General features: G+C 46.9%; 2 protein-coding genes across 21 annotated transcripts in view; one reads left to right on the top strand and one right to left on the bottom strand.

Annotated features, from left to right (window-relative positions):
• The window catches only part of NCOR1 (nuclear receptor corepressor 1), a 115,841-nt gene extending 94,053 nt beyond the window's left edge, over positions 1–21,788 (top strand). For 12 of the 19 annotated variants that reach the window (XM_018064700.1, XM_018064701.1, XM_018064703.1 and 9 more), the window contains 14 exons: positions 1,575–1,781; positions 2,184–2,333; positions 2,675–2,782; positions 4,372–4,537; positions 4,707–5,194; positions 7,494–7,622; positions 8,109–8,266; positions 8,438–8,661; positions 10,614–10,760; positions 12,027–12,169; positions 14,915–14,968; positions 15,348–15,569; positions 19,015–19,194; positions 20,745–21,788. In XM_018064700.1, coding sequence (XP_017920189.1) covers positions 1,575–1,781; positions 2,184–2,333; positions 2,675–2,782; positions 4,372–4,537; positions 4,707–5,194; positions 7,494–7,622; positions 8,109–8,266; positions 8,438–8,661; positions 10,614–10,760; positions 12,027–12,169; positions 14,915–14,968; positions 15,348–15,569; positions 19,015–19,194; positions 20,745–20,932 — 2,564 coding nt within the window. In that variant the 3' untranslated portion in view covers positions 20,933–21,788. Of the gene's footprint in view, positions 1–1,574; positions 1,782–2,183; positions 2,334–2,674; positions 2,783–4,371; positions 4,538–4,706; positions 5,195–7,493; positions 7,623–8,108; positions 8,267–8,437; positions 8,662–10,613; positions 10,761–12,026; positions 12,170–14,914; positions 14,969–15,347; positions 15,570–16,717; positions 18,396–19,014; positions 19,195–20,744 lie in introns of those variants that run through there. The other 7 variants (XM_018064716.1, XM_018064717.1, XM_018064707.1 and 4 more) reach the window with 6 other exon arrangements.
• TTC19 (tetratricopeptide repeat domain 19) overlaps positions 22,942–27,588 on the bottom strand; it is a 29,022-nt gene continuing 24,375 nt past the window's right edge. Inside the window, exons 8-10 of one of the 2 annotated variants that reach the window (XM_018064719.1) lie at positions 25,255–25,409; positions 24,389–24,551; positions 22,942–24,028 (exon numbers count right to left, since the gene is read on the bottom strand). In XM_018064719.1, coding sequence (XP_017920208.1) covers positions 23,895–24,028; positions 24,389–24,551; positions 25,255–25,409 — 452 coding nt within the window. In that variant the 3' untranslated portion in view covers positions 22,942–23,894. Of the gene's footprint in view, positions 24,029–24,388; positions 24,666–25,254; positions 25,410–27,588 lie in introns of those variants that run through there. The other variant, XM_018064720.1, reaches the window with a different exon arrangement.

Below are 27,588 nucleotides of genomic sequence, written 5' to 3' on the forward strand. Positions count from 1 at the left end.
GTTTTTTTAAGTGGAGTTGAAGTTTAAAGATACACCAAAGGAATCTATCAATAAATACAGTATCCTTCTAGACTTTTTTCCTCATCTTTTAAAATTATCTAGTCCATACTTAATTCAGATTCTGTATTGAGTCTTTCCAAAGCAGCAGCGTAGTTTTTTCATTGTTTCATTATTGTAGTAGCAAGTACAGCTGGAAGGAACTTTCAAACAGATACCACTGACTGTCAGTGAACATGGTCTTAGTAGGTGTAAAAGCATGTAGGTTTTCTGGAGGGCAGCCTTCCCTGGCACAGCAGTGCTGCCGCGCGGGGCCTAGGCCAGTGGGTTCTGCCTGGGAAAGGGCTTCCTGTCCACAGGTGGTGGAGCGTCTCTCCTGGACTGTGGTGAGGTCAGTACCATCACATTGTCTGTCACCTGAAAATGTCAGGTCCCTGAGGCACCCACACAGGCCTGATTGTTCAGGGCCTGTCCCCAGAGCTGGGACGGGAGCCTCACCCCTACCCACCACTGTTGCCTGAGAGACCCGGCTGGGAGGGCTAGAGGAAGGGGGAGCAGACACTCCAAGAGTTTGTCATTTGTTCTCAGGAGAAAATGTGTGCATAAACTTTATCACTCAAACTCTCAGACAGAAGTGAATGTTTATGCTTTCATTTAGTGTGTATCATAATCCTTTATTTTATAGCAGTTTTCTTTGCTTGTCATTGTTGAGCTCGAGCTGGATTATCAGTGTTTTGAGGACAGAGGCATTATCTCCTGTTGCAGTTTTGTTGGGATGTAGTGGGCCTCCGGCACTGTATAAAGCTCACTGTGTGTGCTCAGCTCATGACCGCACCTACAGTGTTCCAGCACCTGCGTCATGGGGCCTGGTCCTGCTGCTGCCTGTTGGTGCAAATAAAGTTTTATTAGAATACAAGCCATGACTGCTTGCTTGTTTTGTCTGTGGCGGTTTTTACACTGTAATGACAGAGCTGAGTCAGTGTGACAGAGCCAGTGTCCACAAATCCTCACATACTGACCATCCGGCCCTTTGGCTAATCTCTGCTGTACATGCACACGCTGATTAAATGCCCATGGACAGTTCATTTTCAGTGCGCCCCCTGCCTCCACAAAAGTAATGTTACCATTTGTTACAAATTTTTTCATTTCTTTGTATTAGATGATCTATACTACAAAAAATAATTTTTTTCAAACACAGCTTTTGGAAACTTCAGGTGAAAAATCTAATTAAGTTACATGTCAAAGACTGAAAGTGAAACTACTTGAGAGTAGTTTTTAGCTGCTGTTCTAGTGGTAAAGGTTAATACTCTTGTTTTGTCTGATCTGTCGTCCCCGTTATCATTACGTCTGCCATTAAGATGTTTATATTCACACTGCTGCTCTGTCAAGGTACAAAAAGAATCTGCCGTAATCCTGTGTCCCCCCCTCCCCCTGCTCCAACCCTGAGGTAGGTAGAAGCTGATTGTGCTCAGTAGCTCAGCAGATGGTTCTTTTCCTTACTCTTTCTGTGGGTGATATTTAGCAAGTGGATTCTGCACGGACTCAACTACATGCCTGTCTTCCTCTCTCCATCGCAGCCGCTGCTTACCTGTTCCAGAGGCAGCTGTCACCGACCCCCGGCTACCCCAGTCAGTATCAGCTCTATGCGATGGAGAACACGCGCCAGACCATTCTCAACGACTACATTACCTCCCAGCAGATGCAAGTGGGCCTGCGGCCTGACGTGGCCAGGGGGCTATCTCCCCGGGAGCAGCAGCTGGGGCTCCCGTACCCAGCGACCAGGGGTGTGTGTCTGTGCCCAGGACTAGTGCTTGGTGGGCAGATGATGGGAGGAAGGAAAAACAGGCTCTGTGGCCGTTAGCCTCGAAGGCAGACAGGGTGATACATCAAAACAGGCTGCTTTGGCAGCACTGGAATAACGATGCCAGATCGATGTTCTTAAAGTTGGAAGCCGTGGTCTCGCCAGCTTCACTCTCTCTCCTGCCATGTACAGGGTGGGGGTGGGGGGTGGGGCAGTGTTCATCTGCCTCTTGGTGAAGCAGGTCTTTCAGAGTCATGCTGAACTTAAGCACTGTATTTGTCCTGTATGCAAATTATTTTTGGGTTAGAGAAACCCAAGAGCCATGTGCAGTTCTGTATCTTTAGAATAACACTTGAAACATAATTTTGTTGTTTCTTTTGAACAGGAATCATTGACCTGACCAACATGCCTCCAGCAATTTTAGTGCCTCACCCCGGGGGGACGAGCACCCCCCCCATGGACAGAATCACATATATTCCTGGTACACAGATCACCTTCCCGCCCAGACCTTACAGCTCCGCGTCCGTGAGTCCAGGTGGGTGTGCGCGCGCCCCTCTCTGCTGGGAGCAGTGTACTCCCGTGTTGCCAGCACAGCCTCTATGGGTATTTGGGCACTTTCCCCCAGTCAGTCTGCTGTTTTTCGTTTACTGTCTAGTCATAGGTCCTCCACAATATCTGTCCCTAGATCCTCTGAGAGCTCCTGGGAGCTCGTGTTATGCTCCATTATCACTGAAACTGTTAAGAAAGCACACTTCCTACTGCTCAGATTTGGAGCTTTCTGAAAAATGTTCAGTCACTTGAGAAGGTAAAGCTTGTTTGATGGACTTGCCAGGTTGGCGTTATTGTCCTCAGGCTGCAGGTTTGTGTGTTTTCCAGGACACTCGACACACCTCGCAGCCGCGGCCAGTGCTGAGAGAGAGCGGGAGCGGGAAAAGGAGCGGGAGCGCCTTGCCGCGGCCTCCTCGGACCTCTACCTGCGGCCGGGTGGGTGGAGGCACTAGCCTCGTGCTCAGGGTGGGATGCCCTCAGACACAGAGCAGCGGGGCCCTTGTGTGTGTAGGCTGCTGAGGAGCCAGACAGGGCGGAGGCAGTGGTGTTGTAGTGTGGACGGTGGCATTTGGATTTAGCAATACCAGTTGGGTCTGAAAACACTGGGCTCAGAGCTCATTAAAGCTGAAGCCATCCAGCAGAGGCTAACAGAAGATTGCTGAAGATAGGTGTGGCATTTGGGTTGGCGTGTAAAGGAAGGATGCAGAGTGTGCTTAGAAGGTTGTCTGATTGACGTAAAAGAAATCCCTCAGTGTCTGACCATAGGAGGTGCTTTAATGAATCATGAGCTGTTCTTGTTGTTTAATCACTCAATTGTGTCCTGCTCTCTGCATCCCCATGGACTGTAGCCTGCCATCCTTGGGGTTCTCCAGGCAAGAATACTGGAGTGGGTTGCCATTCCCTTCTTCAGGGGATTTTCCTACCCAGGAATTGAACCTGCATGTCTTGCATCTCCTGCATTGGCTGGTGGATTCTTGACCACTGAGCCACCTGGGAAGTGGATCATGAACTAGCACCGTAATATTGATTGTATGTTGTTGTATAGAAACTGCAGAAATTGACTTAACTGAAGAGAACCAGATACAAATCCTACATAATGTCTGTAGGAACTATGTTTTAAAAATGCTTGTGATCCCACTGATGAATAACATGCAGCTTTAAGTCCAGCAAACATCATTTTTCTCCATCAGACATTTGAAAGGTTGATAGTATTGTGGTGTTTGAGGAAACACTGCCTCTTACACACTGTCAGTGGTAGTATAAACAGGGATAACTTTTTCAGAGACATAAAAAATATGAGCAATAATCCAGTCCTAGGAATGCACTCCTGTGGGAATGCTCACATAAACTGCTGTGTGGTCAGACAGAAGAGAATTGCTGGAATGGCTGTGCTAAGTGATACCTGCTCTGAAAAAAAATATGGCTGTTTTCTAGAACTGCCAGCTCAAGTGAGAAAGAGTGAGTCTGAGAGCCTGAGGAGTTGGAGGAGAGAGTGAGGAAAAGGAACTTGAGGTCCTGTGAGTGAGGGAGCTTTGCTGCAGGAGCCACGGTCAAGTGGAGGAGCCATGGAGCTGCGGGCTGGGCAGCCTTGGGCCCTGCTGCAGCAGAAACTCATCATTTGCATTGTGATTCAGAGACAGTTGTTCCACACTTGATTTTGGAAATAAGAAACACACCAGAGTACGAGGAAAAGTCAGAGACAAACTTCCTGATTTGAATTAGTGCTTCAGTATTGGTGGTTTTTTTGTTTCTCTTTGGAATCAAGATAGAGACTTGTCACAGGAATGGGAGTGAGAGTAAAGTGGTAGCTGACGATTTTGTTTCAAGTTATTAGTGTGGTTTTATTGCATCTTTATTGGAAAACTCTTAAAGCATTGATTTCTCGAAAGGCCAGAAAGCAGGGTCGCGATTTTCTCCACTTGCTTTCCTGTCTTCTATTTGGGAATGTGAGGAAGTCAGCGACCCCCTGTGCTGCCATCCAGCCTCTTCATGATGGCTCGTCCCTGCATCCCTCTGCCCCGCAGGCTCGGAGCAGCCTGGCCGGCCCAGCAGCCACGGCTACGTGCGCTCCCCATCCCCGTCGGTCAGAGCTCAGGAGACCCTGCTGCAGCAGAGACCCAGCGTCTTCCAGGGAACCAACGGGACCAGCGTGATCACCCCACTGGACCCTAGCGCGCAGCTGCGGATCATGTAAGCCTCCGTGTGCACTCAGACCAGACGTGCAGTCTGCTGCACATGCTCGTCAGCGTGTGACTGCAATAGCGCTGCACACTGTGCTCACCGCAGTCTGTCCTCCTGACGCCCCAACACCCCGGGAGAGTCTCCTCGTCACAGACTTGTGCTTTGGTTTTCTTTTCAGGCCACTACCTGCCGGGGGCCCTTCCATCAGTCAGGGCCTGCCGGCCTCCCGTTACAACACCGCTGCGGATGCCCTGGCTGCTCTTGTGGACGCTGCTGCATCTGCTCCCCAGATGGATGTGTCCAAAACAAAAGAGAGTAAGCACGACGCCACCAGGTTAGAAGAGAATGTGAGGAGCAGGGCAGCAGTCAGTGAGCAGCAGCTAGAGCAGAAAAGCCTGGAGGCGGAGAAGAGAGCCGGTCAGTGTCTGTACACCTCTTCAGCCCTGCCGAGTGGCAAGCCCCAGCCTCACTCTGCAGTAATTTACTCTGAGGCTGGGAAAGAGAAAGGGCCTCCTCCCAAGTCCAGATATGAGGAAGAGCTAAGGACTCGAGGGAAGACCACCATTACCGCAGCTAACTTCATAGACGTGATCATCACCCGGCAGATTGCCTCGGACAAGGACAGCAGGGACCGTGGCTCCCAGAGCTCAGACTCTTCCAGTAGCTGTATGTATCTCGGCCCGAGCCCGCCCCACGGGACCACACATGGAGTCACCTGACTCCAGGGGAAGTGAAGCACATGGTGTGAATGTAATGGAGAGGTTGTGTGGGTTAGTGGTGCACGAAAGTCTCTCCTGCTGTTACGCCTTTAAGTATCTGAGCATCTTAAGTACACTGTCACGTGTTTCCTTGAGGAACTTGGCCTTTCTGGGGATGAAGCCACAGGGAGGCAGACAGAGGCAGAGCCGCTCACATTTCAGGTTCTGCAAATGGGTATGTCACACGCTCTGCGCTTCGAGACCTCGTTCCTCAGGAGACCCTCCTAAGGCGTGCATCAGGGTCTAGGGTGGTGCCCCAAAGCCACTAGTAACCTTTTTCTGAGATACAGATATTTTTAAAAGACCACCTTATTGATAATTATGGTTATTGGTAATTGGTATTTCTTATAAGTTGGATTTTGAGCAAGTGTAAGAATTTAGCAACCTACAGTAAAATGCTAGAAAAGTTGTTTTAAATGTATTTTTAACTACATCCTAAATTCTCTATTGAATTTCTGAAGGCAAGTATTTAAACACATATCCCTTAGTATTGAAGTAATGTAACTACACATAGTAACCTCTCATTTCCATTCGTGAATCAAGTAGAGTCGGAGACCGTGACCAGTGGGGTCCTATGCACTGCCCGGCGTGCAATACAAGGTTCTGGCTAGTCCGCACCTGATTCTGACTTGTTTGGGTAAATAGCCCCATGGCTGAGGTCTGGAGAGAAGCTTGGTAGCCCTGTGTGTCCATGAAAGATATCTGTTAGCCTGGACTGTGGAAATCTGCAAAATCAGTGCTGTACCTACAGAAAATTGGGACAGTCTCTAGTTGTGTGACTGGGCTGTCTGGCGGGACGTCACTGGCACACACGTGGTAACCATCCTGGGGCTTGTGGAACGCTTGCAAACTACCTGACATCACTTCCTTTTTGCGTCACAGAATGTCTATAAGCAGTCTGGCTGCTTTTCTGATGGTTTATGTTTCTGAGCGTAGTTTTATTTTCATCACTGACTCGATTGCTTGTGTGAAGCGCCCAGGCTCCTCCCGGTTACCCAGCGTGGCTTTCAGTTCTTCTTCCTCAAACCCCCTCTTCCTGGCCGCTGCCCCAGACATCAAGGGCACTGAGCTCCCAGGAGCACCAGGCCTCCTGCCGCCTGTGCTGCCCTGGGGAGCGGAGTTTGGGAGCAGCACCCAAGCAGTGAACAGTGATTGGTGCCCGTCCCAAAGTATTACCAGTTAGTTTGCATATAGTGACATATTTTAGTTTCCAAAGCTGATTTCCACCCCTGTTACCAGATCTCTGTCCTGAGTATACTAGAGCCAGGTCCTTGCAGCTTCCCTGACCTGGTGGGGGCGGGAGAGGGCTGTAGAGCTGCGGTTGGAGCAGTGGGTGGTACACTAGTAGAGGAGTTCTTTCCCACCTTCTACCCTGTGTCAAGGACCTGACCACACTTGCTGATCTGGCCAGGGTCACATACCCTTTGGGCCTCTGATCATTTCCTTAGATGCTTCAGTGCACCCAAAAGTGCACACAGCACTCTTGAGTCAGAAGGGTCCTGAGCAGGAGGTCACACCCTTCCCCAGCAGCTCACCTGTTCTCGAGTCTGAGGCCCTGGTAGGACTGAGGAAAGCGCCTGGACCCCCACTGCTTAGACCCTCAGTTCCCAAGGGCACCATCTCTTGGAAGGCCCTGCTATGATGGCGCGTGCTCCCTTCCTTCCTGCAGACATTCACCGCCACCTCTGTTCATGTTCATGGTGTAACATGGGGCTAAAAATGGGAGTCATTTTTGTCAGGAGCACTCAGTGATTTGAGAAAATTATTACGTGATGTTAATCCACAGCGTTGAAGTTGTCCTGGTGAAGAAGAGCAGACTATCTGGGATGGAAGTGACTTGGAAGTATGTACTGTTGAGGTCTCCTCTCGTTGGTTTAATCTCTTGTGATGAATTTCCTGGTGATTTTCTTTTTCAGCCCCCAGCAGAAGGTCGAGCTCTGTTTCTGATCTGCTTCACCTCAAGGTTTTAGAGCCTGCAGATTTTCAGGAAACTCTGTACCTTGCCAAGATGAGGAACCCAAGGAAGCGATTAACTGACCTTTGCCACAATGCACTGAGCTCCTTGTTTGTTTTTTCATTAACCTGTGGTGCCATTGAACATTTCTGACGAGTAAAACCTGAAAATATGCAAATAGATTTGAAGAGCTTGGAACTTCTGAGCTTGACATAAGATTAGTTTTAAAATAGATTCTTTTCTTTTCTTCAAGTATCTTCTCACCGGTATGAAACACCTGGCGATGCTATTGAGGTGATAAGCCCTGCCAGCTCTCCCGCACCGCCCCAGGAGAGGCTGACGGCCTACCAGCCGGAGGTCGTGAAGGCGAGCCAGGCAGAAAGTGGGTCTCCTGTGTCTTCACATGTGCTTCCTGTTGTCTGTCCAGGGCATGTTCAGAAATAGCTCATTTTGTTAGTTTTGTTTTAGAGTAATCTTCTATGAGTCTAGATGGCAATCCACTCCAGTACTATTGCCGGGAAAATCCCATGGACAGAGGAGCCTGGTAGGCTACAGTCCATGGGGTCGCAGAGAGTCGGACATGACTGAGCGACTTCACTTCAATGGAAAACTATTTTTAAGTCATCAGTGACTTTTAAAATATGTTCTAATGATATTGAAAACAGTTGGTATTAATTTTGTTTGCCCACTTGTGCTTTCACATTTTATTCTATGCTAATCTTCTGATGTCTCTCAGTGAATAAATATTTTTTCTTCAAAATTAAAATATGAATTCCCCATCCTGTGTTTCTCTGAGCTGTGTTTAATCTTTGCTCATGAGTGAAAGGTGGGCCTCCCTGCAGTAAGCCGTCTGTCTGTCCCCTGTTAGACGAAGCCCCCAGACAGTACGAAGGACCACTGCATCACTATCGGCCGCAACAGGAGTCCCCGGCCCCGCAGCAGCCGCCACCGCCCCCCTCACAAGCCGAGGGGGCGGGACAGGTGCCCCGGACACACCGGCTCATCACACTTGCTGACCACATCTGCGTGAGTTTTTCACTACTCTTATTAGTTAGTGAGGTCTCTGTACAAGATCACACAGAAGGCTACATTTCACATAGAATCACAATAAAGATATCTAGATTTTTTTTTATGTTACACTTTTTTTTTTTTGCAAGTGCTCAATGGATTTAACCAGTTCCTTTTTCTCATTCACAGCAAATTATCACACAAGATTTTGCTAGAAATCAAGTTTCCTCGCAGCCTCCCCAGCAGCCTTCCACTTCTACATTCCAGAGTTCACCATCTGCCTTGGTGTCTACACCTGTGAGGACGAAAACATCAAACCGCTACAGCCCAGAATCTCAGTCTCAGTCTGCTCACCATCAGAGACCAGGCTCGAGAGTCTCTCCAGAAACTCTACTGGACAAATCCAGGGCCAGGTATGGTCTCCCTTGGCCACACATAGGTTCCCCAGCAGTGAGACAGTCGAACTCTACCTTCACGATAGGGAATTCATTTCTTACCCAGAGTTTCTTCACCTTCATTCCCTGGAAAATGTAAATGAGAGTTTTCCCTTTGTATATTATTCTTGGAATGTCCACTGTCTGGGCAGTTGGTCCTATATGTTTTTATTATGTGTCCACAAGTTGATTGCTGTCCTCTGTCTGTGGGTTTGCAGACAGTGCTGTGGCATGGATGGTTGGTAATGTTGGGACACTGCCTGGGTCTTCAGAATCACAGTGTGTTCAGATGTTTAGGAAGCTGGCATTGAATAATGTGAGGCTGCTCAGTACAGGGCTCTCTCCAGTGTTCTCCCAGGGCTCTGCGCTTGGAAGTTGCAGGTAGTGGACTGAGTGTTGGTGCGCATGTTAGTTGATGGAGAGCAAGCAGCACACAGATTTGTCAAGTTCATAAAGATATGAGAACGAGTCTGGGGTTCAGCAGGTCAAGGACTCTGCAAATATCTGGAGACACATGGCAGGTGGATGGACCAGGGCAGTGGAAGCGGCAGTTGATTTTGTAGCAGGCCTGGTTCTCCAGCCTGCCTGCCAACCCCCAAGTTAGCAGAGGAGAAAAAGGAGTAAGAACAGTGTATTTAATAAGCTGAACGATACTCCTTTGGGAAAAAACTTTATTGTGGGATTTTTTTGAACATACAGAAGTAGAGAAAGTGTAGCATGCCAGCACAAGCCCCATGTGTTTCATTATCCCCACCTCAAACTGGAGTGTTCTGAAGTAAATTGCAAATGACGTAAGTCATCTCAAGCAGCTGGATGATCTTAAGGACATGATGAAAGCATTCTCTTTTAACAAAAAAGAGCTTCAGTTATCAAAGAAGAACAAAGTTATAACAGTCATTCATGATACATTCTTGATACAAAGTGCTATATAGATTTTGAACAGTTGATGGCCATTTATGAAAAACAAATCATTTTTATTTTTTCACTTGTAATTTCCACATCTCTGCACCTTGCTTTTGAATGAGGAATGTTACATTTCTTTCAGATTACCTGGTTTTATAGTTTAAAATATTTATATAATCCATACTGTTATAAAATGCCATTAATTGGTTTTTCAACCTATAAGCAAAACACAGAGGAGTTGTTCTAGAGTTCTGGAACAATGTAAATGCTGTAAATCATATAAAAATGGCTGAGCAGGCTATATAAAGTAGACAAACTAAAGATTAAAATCAATATAGAGAAAGTAGTCAAGTCCTTTATCTTTTGTGGTAAGACTGATAGCTACTGTTTCAAGTTTTGATACACCAAGAAAGGTATATACCATTGGTAAAGTGTGAAAGTCACTCAGTCATGTCCAACTCTTTGCAACCTCATGGACTATACAGTCCATGGAATTCTCTAGGCCAGAATACTGGAGTGTGGGTAGCCTTTCTCTTCTCCAGGGAATCTTCCCAATCCAGGGATTGAACCCAGGTCTCGATCCCGCATTTTAGGCGGATTCTTTACCAGCTGAGCCCCAAGGGAAGCCTAAGATTGGTAGTTACCTCTAAATCATCTAAATAAAGAGCTAAAAGAAATGGTAAAAAATGGCCACCTCTAATTGGATGGGGTAGATTGGGGAAAGAAACGACAAATACTAACCTATAATGATAATGAAAGTATATATTAAAGGTCACTGATGGCTTTTATTCATTAAAAAAAAAAATATTTGGCTGTGCTGGGTTTTAACTGTGGCACTCAGGATCTTTAGTTGTGATAAGTGGGATCTATTAATAGTTCACAGTATTTGAGGTGACTTTTTTCTAATATTCAGTGTCAACTTTTGTTCTCTGAAATGACTGAAGTAACCAGCTAACCAGTGTCTGTGTGTGTGTAGGGTGAGCTGAGGTGAGCCCTGGGAAGACAGTCTCACATTTCATATGTTGCAGCATCAGGCCTGGAAAGTCCCCAGAGAGGAGTCACATCTCTTCAGAGCCCTATGAGCCCATCTCCCCGCCTCAGGTTCCTGTCGTGCACGAGAAGCAGGACAGTGTGCTGCTGCTGGCCCAGCGTGGAGCCGAGCCCGCGGAGCAGAGGTACGTAGGGGCAGCACCGCGTGGCTGTGCGTGCGTGTGTGCACGCACATGCACATGCTTGCACTTGGTGCCTTCCATTTTCCTGAAGTCAGTGCAGTTTTTTCTCTTTCAATCACATGTCAGTAGAATCACTTTATTTTCCTAGTGATCAAATGCTAGTGGATTTTACTGAAGAAATTCTAATATTTAAGTAGGTGATAGAAAGTAATTATTCATTATTCTCCTTGAAATTAATTCCTTCTGGATCGTTTTTAAAACCTTTTTGTCTGTGTAGACATTGAGCCCCTGAAGTGCCCACCAGGCACCTGGCGCCATGTGCAGCATGTGAGAGGTTGCAGTGAGCACTGCTTGCTGTTTTCTCACCAGGTTCTAACCCTTACCCCAACCCTGTGAATTAGTGGATATTTATTCCATTGGGTTTAGACGCTTTTAGTTTGGCCCCTATACAATTCATAGGCACCCAAATAGGTGCTGGTACCTTTCAGTGAAATGAGGAAGAAATCCTGTTTTGGAAAGGGAATGATGTTAACTTCAATTATATGTTTACATGTTTTCCCCTAAGCTTGTGAGTTTTTGAGGACAGAAACGACGTGTTAGTCATTTTTTGGTTACCTGCTTTGTCACGTTTGAGTGATGGACTCAATTAGGTTATCAGCACCTTTCATGTGTTCTCTGTTACCGTCTCTGGCACTAGTTGGCTCCTGGGTAGTCCTGAGCTAGTTGAGGAGACTTGTGTTTCTAAATGTGTTAGCGCTGGAAGCCGCAGATGAAACATGAAAGCCTTTACATGATACTCCGCTCATGCAGGCCTGGAAAGATTCTAACAAATATGCAGTTTTATTTCTGCACTGTCGCTGTGCTGTTAGGTCTAACTGTCTACCGCTTAGGTGTGAGTGCTTGCTATTTTATAGGCAGGTATGCTAGTGGTTACAGTCTTACATAAAGTAATTTTGCTGGTTAAATGGTCCCCAGATTATGTGGTCACCCTGAATACACCAGGGTCTGTGCTGTAGAGAGAGAAGACAGGAGCATGGCAAGCTGTTTTGAGGGCTCCTGTTACTGCCTGTTTGCTCTCTTGGTTCTAGACCGTCTACACTCCAGGGCTCCTTTTCTGACGTCCTCTTGGCCCCAGATATGTCAGTGCTCAGATGGAGAGGGTCTTAGGCCTGGCACTTGCAGGGGTTGGGGGGGTTGGGGGTGGGAGTGGGGGTGGGGCAGGGAGGGGAGTAGGAGTGTGTGGTGGTAACAAATGGCTGTTCCCAGCAGGAATGACTCCCGCTCACCAGGCAGCATAAGCTACCTGCCTTCATTCTTTACCAAGCTCGAGAGCACGTCCCCCATGGTGAAGTCAAAGAAGCAAGAGATTTTTCGTAAGTTGAACTCCTCTGGTGGAGGTGACTCTGATATGGGTAAGTGGGATTTCTTTCATGAACTCCCATAAAATGTGCATAAATAATGATAGCTCCATGTTGCCTCTCACATAACCCTTGAGTATGAGGGCTCTGGCAGGCCGGTCCAAGCACACGTGATATGAACTCCTCCACAGGCCTCCGTTGGCTCTGCTTGGGGGCTTTCTGTGAGGGAGCCCCACCCAGCATGTGCGCAGCTGCCCATTTTCTCTTTGAACAAGTGTGGGTCTCAGAAGTGTGTGTCTTACGTGGGGCTGGATTGGCTCTCCAGTGTTTACCCCCTGGTCTACCCCTCATTTGGGTAGACCATCCAGCTGTCTGCAGACAAGGTCGTGCTCCTCTAGTTGTCTATCCAATGTGGACGTGCACATGCAGCCAGCTCTAAGCATTCCTACCATCCCAGGTGCTGGTCACTAAAAACCTTTCATTCAGTTAGCCTTTCAGTCGGTTCTGAGTACCATGGTAGGACCCATCCCCAATTCATCATCTTAAAGGGGTCTGGGACCACACTGGGTGTTTCTATGACCTGTGTGTTCAGTTCCAGTGACTTAGTGTTGCTACCAACAACAACCTCCTGCGATGAGCTGCCCATGGCCCATACCTCTCCCTGCTGTCCTGTGTCTGTCACACCAAGTGTGGGACCAGGTTGTGTGTACTTGTTTGTGCCTTTCTCTGCTCTACCAGTCTTCGTGGATTACCTTCGAAACGCACCTCCCACAACTGAGGATGGTGCCAACCTCAACGCAGTGGCAGCAGATGGTGCATGGCCTGGGCACCACTGCCTGCTCCAGGCCCTGTTGTCAGCGTGAATGTGGATTATCTCCTGTCACCTTCACAACACTCTACATGCCACATGCTGGCATCATCTCCACTTTGTAGATGAGGACACTGAGGCTTGGGTTTAGTGACTGTTGAGGTGGCAGGGCTGTGGTTCAGACTCATGGGTGCTAGCTCCAGAGTCCACGCCTCCAGTAGTTCTGCACTTGACACCCTCCCCAGGGCTGCCCATAAATGCCCACAACCTTCCTTGCCTACTGTTTTCACAGTCACGCCATCAGCCAGGTTCACTCATCCCCTTCTCTTCACATGTATCCAGTGATCCAAGGCTCTGGGGAAGCCCTGCAGAACTCAGGGTTTCTACCATCAGTAAACCCTGCCAACTAGGAACTGCCAGGTGGAGTTATGTTTGGATCTGTGACATGGTGATTAACAAAGGTTGAAAGTCCCAGAGGAGAAAGGATGAGCCCAGTGTCACTGTCACTTCTTTTTTGTGTAGTTATCCCAGCTCTTAATTACTAGATTTGAGAAGTCCAAGCCATCGGCAACCAAGATGGCTTCGCCTCAGCTCAGGGTTCCCACTGAGGACATCAGTGCTTTTACTCTGCAGAAGCCTTCACGCTCTAAACTTAGCAACTCTGTTCTCCCTGCTGCTGTTAACACTAGTGAACAACTTACCCTTTCCAGAAATGCTCTGTTCCCTTGGTTTTCAGTACTGCTGTTGCCAGTTTCTTCCTCTGCTTCTTTGGCTGATGTTTGTGTCTCCTCAGAAGCCAGGTCTTGCTCAGCAGGGCTCTGAGATGTTGGTTTGCCTCCAGCACTGTAGAACTGCCTTTCCCTACCTCCGAGGAACGATCATGTCCTCTCGTAAGCCTGTCTTACTCCCGTCAGTCCAGAGCAATGCAGGGATCTGGGAATGGGCGTTTCACTCAGCTCCCAGCTGACTTTGCTCTGAGGGCCTCAGGAAGTACTTGCTAACCTGAACCCCACAGGGTCCAGTATGTTATTGTTGGTTGAACAATATGAAATTGTCTTCATCTGACCATTTTTGACCAATAAGAACATGATTTTCTTATTCAGCCAAATAATGGCTTGTATTTGTATGGCTTGTATCATTTCACAAATAATGGTATGTATTTGTGAAAGGAATGAGTCCTGTTCTCCAGGTTTCTATGAAAACTACAAGGCCCTCCTTACCCCCTTGTGCTATTTCAGGTTCAGTTGGTTTACTGTTCTCTGACCCATAAGTGAGGCGCCTCCTCCCCGCCCCTGTCTCCTTGTCCCAGGAGTCAGCATCCAGGCCCCATCACCCCAATCTGCGTGGACAGGCCTTCTCCCTGGTGCAGGGCCGCCCTTCTCTGGGACACTGCTTGTCTGGCTACTAACTTACTTCCTGGATTCTTTTTCTTTCAAGTTTTCAACCTTGAGTTGGAAGGCATGATAGAAACACTGTTTCTGTTCCCAAACTTCTTCGATTTTGGGCACAGTGCTTTACAAGTATTTCCCAGGTTGTCCAAGCTGCTGTCATTCAAATAGAGCAAATGACAGACTGCACAGTTAGCAGAAATGAACAGAACTGACAGGCAGGATCTCTGCCTCACCCTGGCAACTGCAGCAGGGACATGTGGTCATGTTCGTTCCTTTCACGGGGGCATTCTCCCCAGGATCAAATCTCACACCTGGCTGTGAGATTAGAAGCTTGGGTTCCTGTCCTGAGGCCAGCTTCTTCCTATGTGTTTCTCTGGCGCTGCAGAAGGTCCTTTCCTTCCTGGGCTGTATTACTCCTGTTCTGATTCACTTAAAAAAGTAATTATTTCTCTTTACCTTCACTTAATGGGTAAAAAATAAAGTTGATCATGGAAAATAAGGTTAATTTACTGTAGACTTTTTTTTGGAGACTTTATCTCATTCCGTGTATGTGATCATCACATCTCAGTTAATTAACTTGAATGTTTGTTTTAAATACAGCAGCTGCTCAGCCAGGAACTGAGATCTTTAATCTGCCAGCAGTCACCACCTCAGGTAAGATTCAGAAAACTCATACAGTAGCAGTCAGTCCAGCAAATAGGCATTGCGTACTGGCTGCATGCCAGGAACATCATTTAGTCTGGGAGGGACACGGAGGCAGTCACAGTGAAAAGTGAATTGAGGGTCAGTAAGTACTTGTTGAAAACAAATGAACAGAGAATCAAAACTATTGAGCTAATAAAAAGAGAAGAAAACCGTCAAGCAACTTTCACACCAGTGGGTGCCTGATTTAACACAGGAAAGCGCATGCTCTCGGGGGATTAGCTGCCTCTGCGGGGCTGTGCTGTCAACACTGTGCTGGGCCGTGTGTCCTGGGCGGTTCCCGCTCCCGTCCTCCCTCAGAGTCAGGCAGGTGCTGTGCCGTCTCCTGCAGGCTCCGTGAGCTCCAGAGGCCACTCCTTTGCTGACCCTGCCAGTAACCTCGGGCTGGAGGACATCATCCGGAAGGCGCTCATGGGGAGCTTTGATGACAAAGTGGAGGATCACGGGGTGGTCATGCCCCAGCCGGTGGCAGTGGGGCCTGGAGGCGCCAGCACCTCAGTGGTGACCAGCGGCGAGACCCGGAGGGAGGAAGGGGACCCGTCACCTCACTCAGGTAAGGGGCTCATTTTTGTGCTCTTCACCATGTCTCCAAAGAAAAAGCCAGTCCATACCCCAGATTCTGATGGGTCATGGAGAGATTTCACTTATACCCCAGATTCTGATGGGTCATGGAGAGATTTCACTTATGTGCTCAGTCACCTCAACTTTTTTTCAGCCTCTTTAGACATGTTATAAGTGACATAAAATTAAAAGGGATGAAAATTTCTACCCAGAATGTCACCCTCCAGTGTACCAGTGCTTTTGTTTTCATCCAGTCCTTATCTGTGTGCATACATTGTAATTGTAATACTGATGCAACTTCATATTCTGCTTTTGAATCAAAGTGACTTGCTATTGTAATAAAAGTGACAGCCCCCATATAAAAGAATTTTAAGCCACAGAAAAAAATAAGGGGAAAAAAATCCTTTCGATCACATTGTATAGAAAGCTAGTGTTAAAAAGGGTAGCTTATTGGAATGAGGTCATTATACATCCTGTTATAAGCACACAAAAAACCATGACTCTATGCTTTATATGTTTATATATAAGCTTTTTTCGTAATCTGTTGAGAATCTCTCATATGTCTTAATAAACTGAAGGTCAGCAACATTTCAAGTTTGTTCTCCTGTTATGGTCACACAAAAGATTTCACTAAGGATAAGAAAGATTAAAGAGATGAGTGGTTTTGTTTTTCCCTATATATGTTAACATTAGGACAATATAAATTGACTTCCTGCTCTCAAAGATGAGATACTTGTCTTCTAATTTCTGCTCTAACCTTCAAGTTTTATTGATTGTAAATGTCTGTGTGTTTTAAGTTATAATATTGGTGATTTACAGAGTTCTCCTTGTTGTGTAGTCTTTTTATCATGGCATTTCTTGGTGGTGAGGTTTCATACCCTGTTTTTTCAAAAAGGCTGCTGTGTCCTGAGGTCCTTCCTGCTCGAGAAGGTCTTCTTTGCTGCCTTTGTTTAACAGTTTGGCAGGTATTACAATACTAGGTTGGTGCAAAAGTAATTAGTTTTTGCATGGTTGAAATTTGCTGTTTGATATTGGAATACTTTCTTAAATGTGGTTATGTTATACATCATTTTAATGCACACTTCTTGCTTTATGTTTTTTTGCTAATGACTTGTTACTTGCTGTTTATGTTTATTTTAGACTATGGAAATGGTGTTAGACAAAAAGCAAATTCAAGCGATTTTCTTATTCGAGTTCAAAATGGGTCATAAAGCAGTGGAGACAACTCACAACAACGAATTTGGCCCAGGAACTGCTAATGAATATACAGTGTAAGTGGTGGTTCAAGAAATTTTGCAAAGGAGATGAGAGCCTTGAAGATAGAGCATCGTGGCCGGCCACTCCAAGTTGACAACAACCAAGTGAGAGCCATCATCGAAGCTGATCCTCTCACAAGCACACAAGGAGTTGCTAAAGAACTCGCTGTTAACCATTCTACAGCTATTTGAAGCAAATTAGAAAAATGAAAAAGCTGGATAAGTGGGTGCCATATGAGCTGACAAAAAAATTGTTTTAAAGTATTGTCTTCTCTTATTCGATACAACAGTGAACCATTTCTGGGATTGTGACATGAAATGAAAAGTGGGTTTTATGTGACAGCCAGCAACAGCCAGCTCAGTGGTTGGAAGAAGCAGCTCCAAAAGCACTTCCCAAAGCCAAACTTGCACCAAAAAAAAAGGCATGGTCACTGATGGTCTGCTGTCCATCTGATCCACTACAGCTTTTAGTCCTGGTGAAACCGTTACATCCGAGAAGTGTGCTCAGAAAATCGATGAGATGCACCGAAAACTGCAGCACCTGCAGCTGGCAGTGGCAAACAGAGCCCAGTTCTCCACGAAGCCTGACTGTCCAACTCCCGAAGCACTGGTTCTGTGATGTGCAAACTGGGCTTTGAAGCTTTGTCTCATCTGCCATATTCGCCTGACCTCTCGCCCACTGACTACCACTTCTTCAAGCATCCTGATAACTTTTTGCAGGGAAAAGGCTTCCACAACCAGCAAGATGCAGAAAATGCTTTCCAAGAGTTTGTTGAATCACAAAGTACAGATTTTTACACTACAGAAATAAACAAACTTACTTCTCAATGGCAAAAATATGTTGATTGTAAGGGTTCCTATTTTAATTAATAAAGATCTGTTTGAGCTTAGTTATGATGATTTAAAATTCACGGTCTGAAACCGCAATTACGTTTGCACCAACCTACTATTAAGACACATACTTTTCTCAAAACCTTCTGTAAACATGGTTGTATTTCTTCTGGCGTTCATTGTTGTGTAAGAAGTAAGACTAGATTCCCCCACCACCTCCCTTTTTCTTAGTGATGACATTTTATCTGCCCAAAGAATCCTTTTTTCTTCAACTTCAGTAAGTACATCAGTGTGTTGGTGTTCTTCAGCCTGTGTCGATTACCTGATCACCAGAGGGGGTGTGCACCTTCCCAGTTTCTGTGCTCAGGGAAAAATTCTATCAGATGTTCTTTAGTTATTTTCTCCATCTGAGAAAGTAGCCTTTTCGCTGGATAGTCTTTGTACTCTGTTATTTTCTCATTGTTTTAATCATCTTGATCCTTTTTCTGTTGCTTTCACTCTCAAATTTCTCCTTTGCACCAGTGTTTCCTTTCCCTTCATGGCTTGACTTCCTAATAAGCCTTTTCATAAGCCTCATTCATTTTGGTGATCTCTTCTTTGAGCTTCGTTTGTAAATGGCCTTCCATGTATTGTGAAGTTTTCCCCCAGTGTTTGAAGTACACCCCACCCCCATTTTCTGTTGTGTTATATTGTCCTCATCACCAAGGACTTGGATTTCTTCTCTCTCCAGATAGAGGGGTAGAATGCTTTTTTACCCTTTTTTCTGTACCCCAAGGACTGGGGGCAGGGTGAAACCATTCTGCTGGGGCTGCTGACCTGGGCTCTGATCTCTTTTGAGATCCTTTTAATGTTCTGTGTGAGAGCCCAGTTAGGGCTTCCCAGTCCTGCAAACCAACTAAACAGCCTGGAGAGGCAGAAAGGGCTTCCTTGACTTGCCCTGGCCAGCTGATATCCAACAGCTTGAAGGGGCTTCTCTTGTGCAGACTTTCTCCTTCCACTCTTCACTCTTCTGTAGATTGATGAGGGCAGGATAGTGAGGGTTTAAGACTTTTGTCAGTTAGTTTTTAGCTTCTTAGCAGTTTCTGTGCTCCAAGGCTAAGAAAGAAATGATGTTTCAGAAATGTTAGTTTCTTGGTTACGTTTCTGAGTTTATGGCATGAGGACGGACATACCCCCTTTGACTTTAGTTGCTGCGAGTTCTGGCGCTCTCTTGTATGTTACCAGGGTCTGGATTCTTCATGCTCCCATCCTGCTTTCTCTTGCAGCAGATGGTCAGCAGCACTGGGGTGCACTTTCAGTTTGTGAATGTGACTACTGTGTGTCAGTAATGACAGTTTATTCCACTTTCAGGAGGAGTTTGCAAACCAAAGCTGCTCAGCAAGGCTAACAGCAGGAAATCGAAATCGCCTGTCCCGGGGCAGGGCTACCTGGGAGCGGAGCGGCCCTCATCGGTCTCCTCCGTGCACTCAGAAGGGGACTATCACAGGCAGACGCCGGGCTGGGCCTGGGAGGACAGACCTTCCTCGACAGGTGAGGGGCTGCTGCCAGGGTGCAGGTCCGCATGAGCTGACGCCAAGGCCTTGGTTAGTGCTGCTCCTAAAATCAGGTGTTCTGCTAAAAAATGCTTTCCATTATGGTATGGTTAAAGGGTCCCACTGTTCTTAATAGAAACTGAATTTACATAGTCTGAAAAATTTTAACAATGTTTGATTACTAGCAGAGAGGAAGAGCTGTGAGCACAGCTGCCCTCAGGCCCCTTGCACCTGTGGAGAGCCGGTGGCGGCACCTGACCCAGGTGGCACGGCTGGGGCCTGTGGCTTCAGCTCTCCCACACCTTCTGGACAGATGTCCTCAGAGAAAGTTCTTAGGAGTTAATGGGAACCAAAACCAAACACGGAAGAAACCCGGCACCCCTCTGTAGGCTGTCCTTTACAGACAAAAACAAAAGTCTAGGATATTTTTAACGTTTGCCCTTTTATGACTATTTATAAGCTGCACTGGGTCTTGGTTGTGGTGCTTATACGTCGTTCTTACTGCTGTGCAAGGGCTTCCTATTGCAGTGCAGCAGCCTGTCTAGCTGTTGCCTGTGTTCAGTAGTTGGGCTGCACAGGCTTGGTTGACCTGTGGCATCACTGTTCCCTGACCAGGGATCAAATCTGAGTCCCCTGCATTGGAAGCAGGTTCTTAACCACTGGTCCACCAGGGAAGTCCCCATTTTGTAACCTTTTAAAAATTACGAATAACCATGATAATAATGGAGGGCTTCCCTGGCGGCTCAGACTAAAGAATCTGCCTACAATGCAGGAAACTTGGGTTTTCCGATCTCTGGGTCAGGAATATCCCTTGGAGAAGGGAATGGTTACCTACGCCAGTACTCTTGCCTGGAGAATGCCGTGGACAGACTGGTGGGCTATAGTCCATGGGGTCACAAAGAGTCAGACGTGACTGAGTAATGAACACTTCCACTATAACTGGGATAGTTGCTGTGGATTTTAGAGTTTCATCTGTGCTTTTCAGAGGGATTAACTCCACAAATACATCAATGAAAAAATCTGAACTGTGCCCCTCCTTTAGTTACAAATTTCTTATTGGTATTATAAAACATAATTTAAGGTACACTTAATCACTTCATAGTTTCTCCCACCACATGCAGAGTGGGGGCTTACTGGTTTGAAAACTTCCTAGACCAATGACTGTTTCTTCTTGTCTCTTTGATGCTGTGGTGTGTGCTCTGGTTTTAGCATTTCTTAGATTGTAGGTGGCTTCCTGGAGACAATGACATGATCTAGGCATTGGCAGAAGGTGCAGTGCTGTTGTGAGGCTTGTGTGTCCCCCTCTGCAGCCTGCCCCTGACCAGCTGGGCCCTTGTCCCCGAACTTCCTGCTTCCTCCTGTGTTACCAGAGTCTTAGTTTGAGCCAAAAATCCAGGAGTTCCACTTGGATTCAGCAGCAGCCCAGCCTCAAGTGCTCATTGGCTTTGTGTCCTTCTGGACGGTTGGTTGCTTGGGAACGGTGCAGCAGGGAGGTCTGTTCTGCCCCCACCCCGCACCCCGCTCAGATGTGCTCACCTCTCTCCGCAGGCTCGACACAGTTCCCCTACAACCCCCTGACCATGCGGATGCTCAGCAGCACGCCCCCCGCACCTGTCGCCTGCACTCCCACCTCGGCCAACCCGGCTGCCCCGCACCAGCCGAGCAGGATATGGGAGCGGGAGCCGGCCCCGCTGCTGTCCGCACAGTACGAGACGCTGTCTGATAGCGACGACTGACCTGTGGGCAGGGGTCCCAGGGTTGGGGGGGCTCCAGTTTCTGATGGCTTCCTTTCTAACTGCAGGCCCGATGCCTGCCCACCTAGGATTTGTGCCTAGACTTTTCTGGAGAGCCTGGACCATGGACGGTAAAGAGACGATGGAAATTCATTTTGGGGTCAAATGAGGATTGGAAAAGACTGCCTTGATACAGGCAGTTCTGTGGATTATAGTAATAGTGGAGGGTCGACATGTAGAGTTTTTAAAAAGTGGATAATTCCTGTTCTTACATCTGTTTGTAAAGAAACCATGATGTCTCTAATCACTCTGTAAATAGAGGACCTTTTTTGCAGTGTTCCCCTTGCTGTAGTATCTGGTGTACTTATGTTCAATCAGCACATCAACTTGGGGGTGATTTTTTAAAAATCTCTCGTCTACCTTTTTAACCCTTGCCTTCCAAACAACGTCATACAGCCCAGTTCCATGGTGTTGGCTGTTACGGGCATTGTACTTTTATCCAATTTTGTCTCCTCTAAGCTCAGATTCCTGGTGATGTTTAAAATCTTGTGGAGATGTTTAGATTTTTAACAGACGCTGCCATAAAATCTGTACATTAACGTATTAGGGTCTAAAGGAGAAACAAAATTCTGCCATATTGTAAATTTCCAGGGCAGGCTTTTTTTTTTTTTAATTAGAAGCACTGAAAACATAGTACTGCATGGATATTGTTCTAGTTCAGTTTCTAACATTTTAAAGGCTTATTTGAGGTGTACGTACCTCGCTGTTACGCACACTGGTAATGAACCCCACCTTGGGTATTTGCCTGCATTTGATGCAGCAAAGCTTTTGGTTTGCAAATAAATCTGACTGCCCTGTCCACCAGTCCATAGCTACAGTAGATGATTGTGACTGAAGGCTTTGGTGTCTCAGGTTAGCTGATGTGTCACTGGCCAAGTTGGAAGGTGACACGTGGTACGGACCCTCTCGGCTGTGTGTCCTCCTGGGCTTAGGAGAAGCAGACGGCCCTTCCGCTGCACGCCGCCTTGTGCTTATATTTTCACCTCGATTCCTTGTGGGCAAGTGTTTGTCATCAAATGTTTTCATTTCACCGAATCTCAAGGAGCAAATAATTTAGAAGACTGGTACTGGAGGACCAGTCGTCTTAATCTTCATTAGTAATTTCTTGTTGAATTAAATTTTTTTCATACACTCAAGCATTAGCACTGGCGCATCCTTCTGCAACGCACGGATGCTAATGGTTTGGGGAGGTGTTTGTTTAGAAAGGAAAGAGGTCTCTCAAGATGATAAACACTTGGACTTTACAGACTCCAAACTAGACCTGAGTTTTTCAGTAGAAGTCCTCAAGCCTCTAGAGAGAGCAGCTGTCTGACAGCTGGAGGAGGAGAGGCCTCCTTTGTAGTGACTGAGACTCCTCCCATCCCTTGGCATCTAGTCCCTGTTTAATAGGTGTGGATGCAGGTTCAATATTTTGCCCATGTTGTTTTAAAAAAGCAATAAGGACAGGAATGCTAGCCAACACCTCTTGAGGCCTGTGGCTGCACCCACATGTAAGTGAGCTCAAAATAAGCTTTGGGTGGGGTGGTCGGGGCACCATGCCTGGGCAGTTGACCTCTGACTTCAGCCCAGTCAGTGGTGGTTAGTCGTCCTTGCTCTGGGGCCTCAGTGCAGGGAACGTACTGACAGGCTCGACCGTGTCACTGAGGGGGAGACATTCCTCGGTAAAACATGTGAAGCAAAGAACACCTCCCTCTCAGCAACTCATGCAGCTGTGAAAAGGTAAACGCGCACTAGATGCTGAAGGTGAGTAGTTACAACCAGGTTGCACTGAAACTTGATTAAAGGAATTATTAACCTTGTGAGACAATGAGAAGATGCTTACGTCAGCAAAATAGAAGATTATTCTAATAGAAGATTCTGATTTGAGCCTAATTCCTGTATTTTTAATTCTAAAGAGTCAATGACTTTTTATGAGAAACTCAAGACTTCAGTATTGAATCCATACAATACTGTCGTGGTGTCTCCTGGTTTATTAGGAAGGGATCCTTCTTGTGTACACAGGAGCCAAAGGCACTAGTTCATCCTCCCCACCCCCACACCAGAGGGACTGCAGGACTGCCCCAAGGCAGGGATGGTGCTCTTGACACACCATCCAGGTTAGGCCACACTGACCTTCTCCCAGGGCGGAACGAGTCCAGAGACCCCCAAGGGGAGACTGAGAAGCAAAACTCAAGACTCGCGGCTGGAGTCCAGGCAGTGCTTCCTCTATGGCCCCATTACTGTCAGTACGTCACCCCCAGGGTTCCTCTCTGAGTCAGGGGACTTGGCAGCCCTCAGACAACTCTACCCTGTGACTTAGTCCAGAGGGGTGCATGCTCAGAAGGGACGGACCGTAGGAATTGTCATTCCTTTTCTTCCTTTTTTCACGTCTACAACCAGAAACGTACAAAAACATGCAGTCCACTTTTATGTATAATCTAAAGGGGACACTACTAATTCCAAGTGCCCAATTCCCACTTTAAAGCTTCACGTCTGATGCTTTGTGGCAACCAAGATACTACTTTTTTATGCATTAAATCCCACAGTGGTCCTCATGAGAGAGAGAATAAAAGAAAGCAACTCACCATCATGAGATTGGTAGCTCTGTTCTGCCAGGTCTTAATAAAATAAGACATAGCAGCAAATCAATGAACCAAACCCTTACAGTAGAGATGCCCCCACTCCAGGTGAACACTGGTCCCTCTTAACCTGGCACGGTTCACCACCTCCCCAACCATCCATTAAAACAGAGCACCGCCTGACAACAGTCCATAAAAAAAGAGTCAGTCAGGGGAGGGGGGGTGTGCAAAACAAACAGCACAGCTTGTCCTCCACCAAGGCTTAGGTGAGGAGACATGCATGTCACGGACAGAGGATTTAAGCCACTGATTGGGAGCTGCCAGGACTGGAACAGAGGTGTTGGTAGTCATGACAAAGGTCTGCTTTTTCTTGCCAGCTCGGCCAGCTCTTCCCTGATGTGCTGCACAGAAGCCTCGTCTCTCTTCAGCTCTGCTTGCCTCAGTGCTTCCCTATAGGTCTCTTCTGCTTGTGCGTACAGTTCTGGAACAGCCCGAGAGAAGGGAGAAAATGCATGTTTCATCATGATTCTGAAATGTTCTGAAGAGAAAGCACGTGCAATGGGACAGCTTTAGTTCACGGTGTGAGACCTGGTGTGAAATAAGCTATGACCATGGGACGCCCGGACCTCAGGGAGCCCTTCCCTGATGGAGATTCGGGTAAGGGACCTGTCCCTGCCGGTTTCTGAGCAGAGGGCAGAGCTTCATGAGGACACATCGAACTGTCCACATGCCAAAGAGGAGGAGGAGCCTGTGGAGCACTCCAGAAACAAAGGACCATGGCCTCACTGCCCACCCTCAGCCCACCACCCAGGTTCCCGACCCACTGATGGGCACCCCGCACCTCTGTGCATCAGGACTGCAGCCAGATTGCTGAGCAGCACGTGCAGTTCAGGGTGTTCCACCTGCCTCGCCAGGTCTGATGCCCTCTGTGCGTGAACACAGGCCTCGTCAGTGCGGCCCTGTGTGTCCAGGGTAGTGGCCAGGTCATTCAGCAGCACGATGGTCTACACGGGAGAAAACAGCTGCTGCTTGCAAACGAAGATTCGCTGGAGAAGACAACAGCTACCCACGCCAGTACTCTTGGGCTTCCCTGGTGGCTCAGCTGGTAAAGAATCCACCTGCAGTGCAGGAGACCTGGGTTCAATCCCTGGGTAGAAGATCCCCTGGAGAGGGAATGGCATCCCACTCTAGTATTCTGGCATGAAGAATTCCATAGACTTGTCCATGGGGTTTGCAAAGAGTCAGACATGACTGAGCAACTCTTCACTTTCCATAGCCCTAGTGTCTGGTGTTCTGTGGATGCCCTGAAGGGCTGTCTTTCCTAGCGGTGCTCCTTGGGGGTCAGGTGTCAGCCTCTGTAAGTCAGGTGCATTTATCATCTACACTGCACAGCAGCAGTCTGACCCTCTGGAAAATGATACAAACCTGGAAACCAGGTAGCAAGATGAATATTACTTATTAATTTGTCAAAAAAGCAGCAGCAAATAAACACAGCAAAAAGTAGTGACAGGATGTGACCCGTCCTATGGCAAACCAGTGCTCTCGAAGACCTCTGGGCAGATCTAGTACCTCCCTGGCAGCCTCAGACCCTTCCTAAAACGGGGCAGGGGGGAGTGGATGCAGCAGGGCCCTCTGCCGAGGGTCTGTCCGCATTTCCTATTCTGGATTCTGAAATCTTTGTCTTAGACGCCTGCTGTCCCCCCTTACCTGTGGGTGTCTTTCTCCAAGTATTTCCTCAGAAATCCGCAGAGCTTTTTCATACATTCTCTGTGCCTGAGATGGCTGCTGGGAGAAGAGCAGGTAGCGCGCGTAGGTGTCCAGACACATGCCCAGAAGGAGCCGTGTGTTGGCCTTGTCATCCGCTGAGAAGGAAGCGCGAGCAGTGCTGGGTGCAATGAACAACAACCAGAAGGGGGGGCAAGTGCTCTGAACACAGTCACTAAACCAGTCCTCCTGACCCATACTCATACACAAGGTGATTAACATCTACACTGGCTCTTGGACCCAAGTGTGTGTTGGGAAGGGGGGAGGTGTATCCAAGAATTCAACTCCCCTGACACCACCTACCCAGAGAGTCCCCAGGTAACCCCCCACCCCACTCCAGACACTGGTCCAGGGTGTCACCCGGGGATGAGAGGTTCCCAGGACCCCTCCCCTCGGGTTCAATCAGTTTGCTAGCGTGGCTCACAGATCGCCTGTTTGTATAAGGATACAACTCAGGAACAGGTGAGGTGGGGGGGAGGGGCTTCCCGCCTCTGCAGGTGCCACTGTCCCTGTGCCCCCTCCAGAAGAGCCCCAAGCCCCATCCTCCGGGGTGTTGATGGCGTCTTTAACGAGTCACCTTCCATCCTAGTCAGGGGTAAGACTGAAGGCTCCAACCCAACCACATGGTTGGCTCTACTGGCCACCAGCCCCGGTGCTTTAACAATAAGCTAAATCAGACTCCACACTTGAGAAAATTTGAAGGATCTGGGAAGTTCTGAGGCAGGATTTATGATGAACAAAGACCAATGTATGAGACATTTTCATCATCTGAATGACCAAATAGATATTTCTTATAAGTCACAATTATTGTAATATAAGTAATGAACCTTTCCATACCTTTTAAGATTGAGTCCACAAATAGATTAAAACAGTATTATTTTTAGTTTGAAACTAATATTATCTAGCATGAACCAGGTGAAGATAAACTCTTATTCTGATAAACTCTTATTCTAACAAAAAGCCTAGGGCCAATAAAATTTTCTGGTATGAAAACAGCGCACGGAAAGGAACCAGAGAACACTCAGAATCCTGGGATGAAGCGTCATAACCCAACTTAAAGAACAGCTAATCTATTTTTTGAAGAACAGTAATAAAGGCTGCAATGTATGGCAGCTTCCAACATACCATGTCTGAAAAAGAAGAGCCAGACAACAGGGCTGGGGACCAGCAGCTAACAGGAGTTGACCAAGTAAAGGCCTTGGAGCCACGACACAAACAGCACTCAAGTGGTGGTGAGCTGGCGGAAAGGACACTGCAGACAGCTCAGCAGAGGGGAACGTTCACACGGAGGACTCAGAGGGTCCCTCGGATAACCTCACAGAGCACGATTACCGGATGCCCAAGTGAAGGGGTTCAGACAGGTCTGTTTACCAACAAAGGGATCACCACACTGAAACAACTCCTTCCATATCTTCCAAGTTTAAATGGTGCATAGACTTTAGAGACGACGATGTTGCCAAATAACCATATGATCAGTTATTGAGGGGATAGTTTAAATAAAACAATGCAAATAAAGTATCTATAAAAATAATTTCAGAAGGTAAAAGTGAAAATAAAACTTTCCTTCTAGTAAAAACCCAAAGTTCTTACTCTAACCTAGTTATATATAAAAAGCAAATGATAAAAACCAAACCAAGTTAAATAGCTCACCTTGCAAATTTTAAACTACTTTTAAACAAAAAGCACATATAAATTTATGGATAAATATAACCAATACACAGAAGCAAAACATAAGATGGCACCAAATATCACTTAAGATACCATTTTTCTGAAGCAATAAAAATAGATCTCATTAGGCGCACTCTTTAAATGCTGAACAAAAAGCTTGTAAAATTAGCAGTTTAAGATCCACACTATTGTGAGAGAACAGCGTGGAGAAAGGCCCAGGCAGAGAAGCTCTGTGCCCCCCAGGTACTGACACAGGCCCAAGGTGACCGGAAGAGTCACAACACCTACAGACACTAAAATCTGCACTCGTAGAGAACAAGACAAAGATGTTTACTGTGTATTGAAACTATCACAAAATAATGTGTCCAGTACTCCAGTTCTCAAAACTGTTTCAAAAATGACTGCTGACTCATTACTGGAACACATGCTAATTCTCTGTAAATATTTCTACATTAAAAAAGTATACTCTGTATACTTTAAAAGGAGAATATATGTTCAATACTGTAACTCAAAAATACAAGAATAAAGTGACAAGTAATTCTAGTGGAAAATTATTACCCCTGATATCAGTAACGGTAATTCAACTACAGTGGCAGTAAAGACAGTAAA

This window comes from Capra hircus, chromosome 19, assembly GCF_001704415.2.
Source record: "Capra hircus breed San Clemente chromosome 19, ASM170441v1, whole genome shotgun sequence".
NCBI lineage: Eukaryota > Metazoa > Chordata > Mammalia > Artiodactyla > Bovidae > Capra > Capra hircus.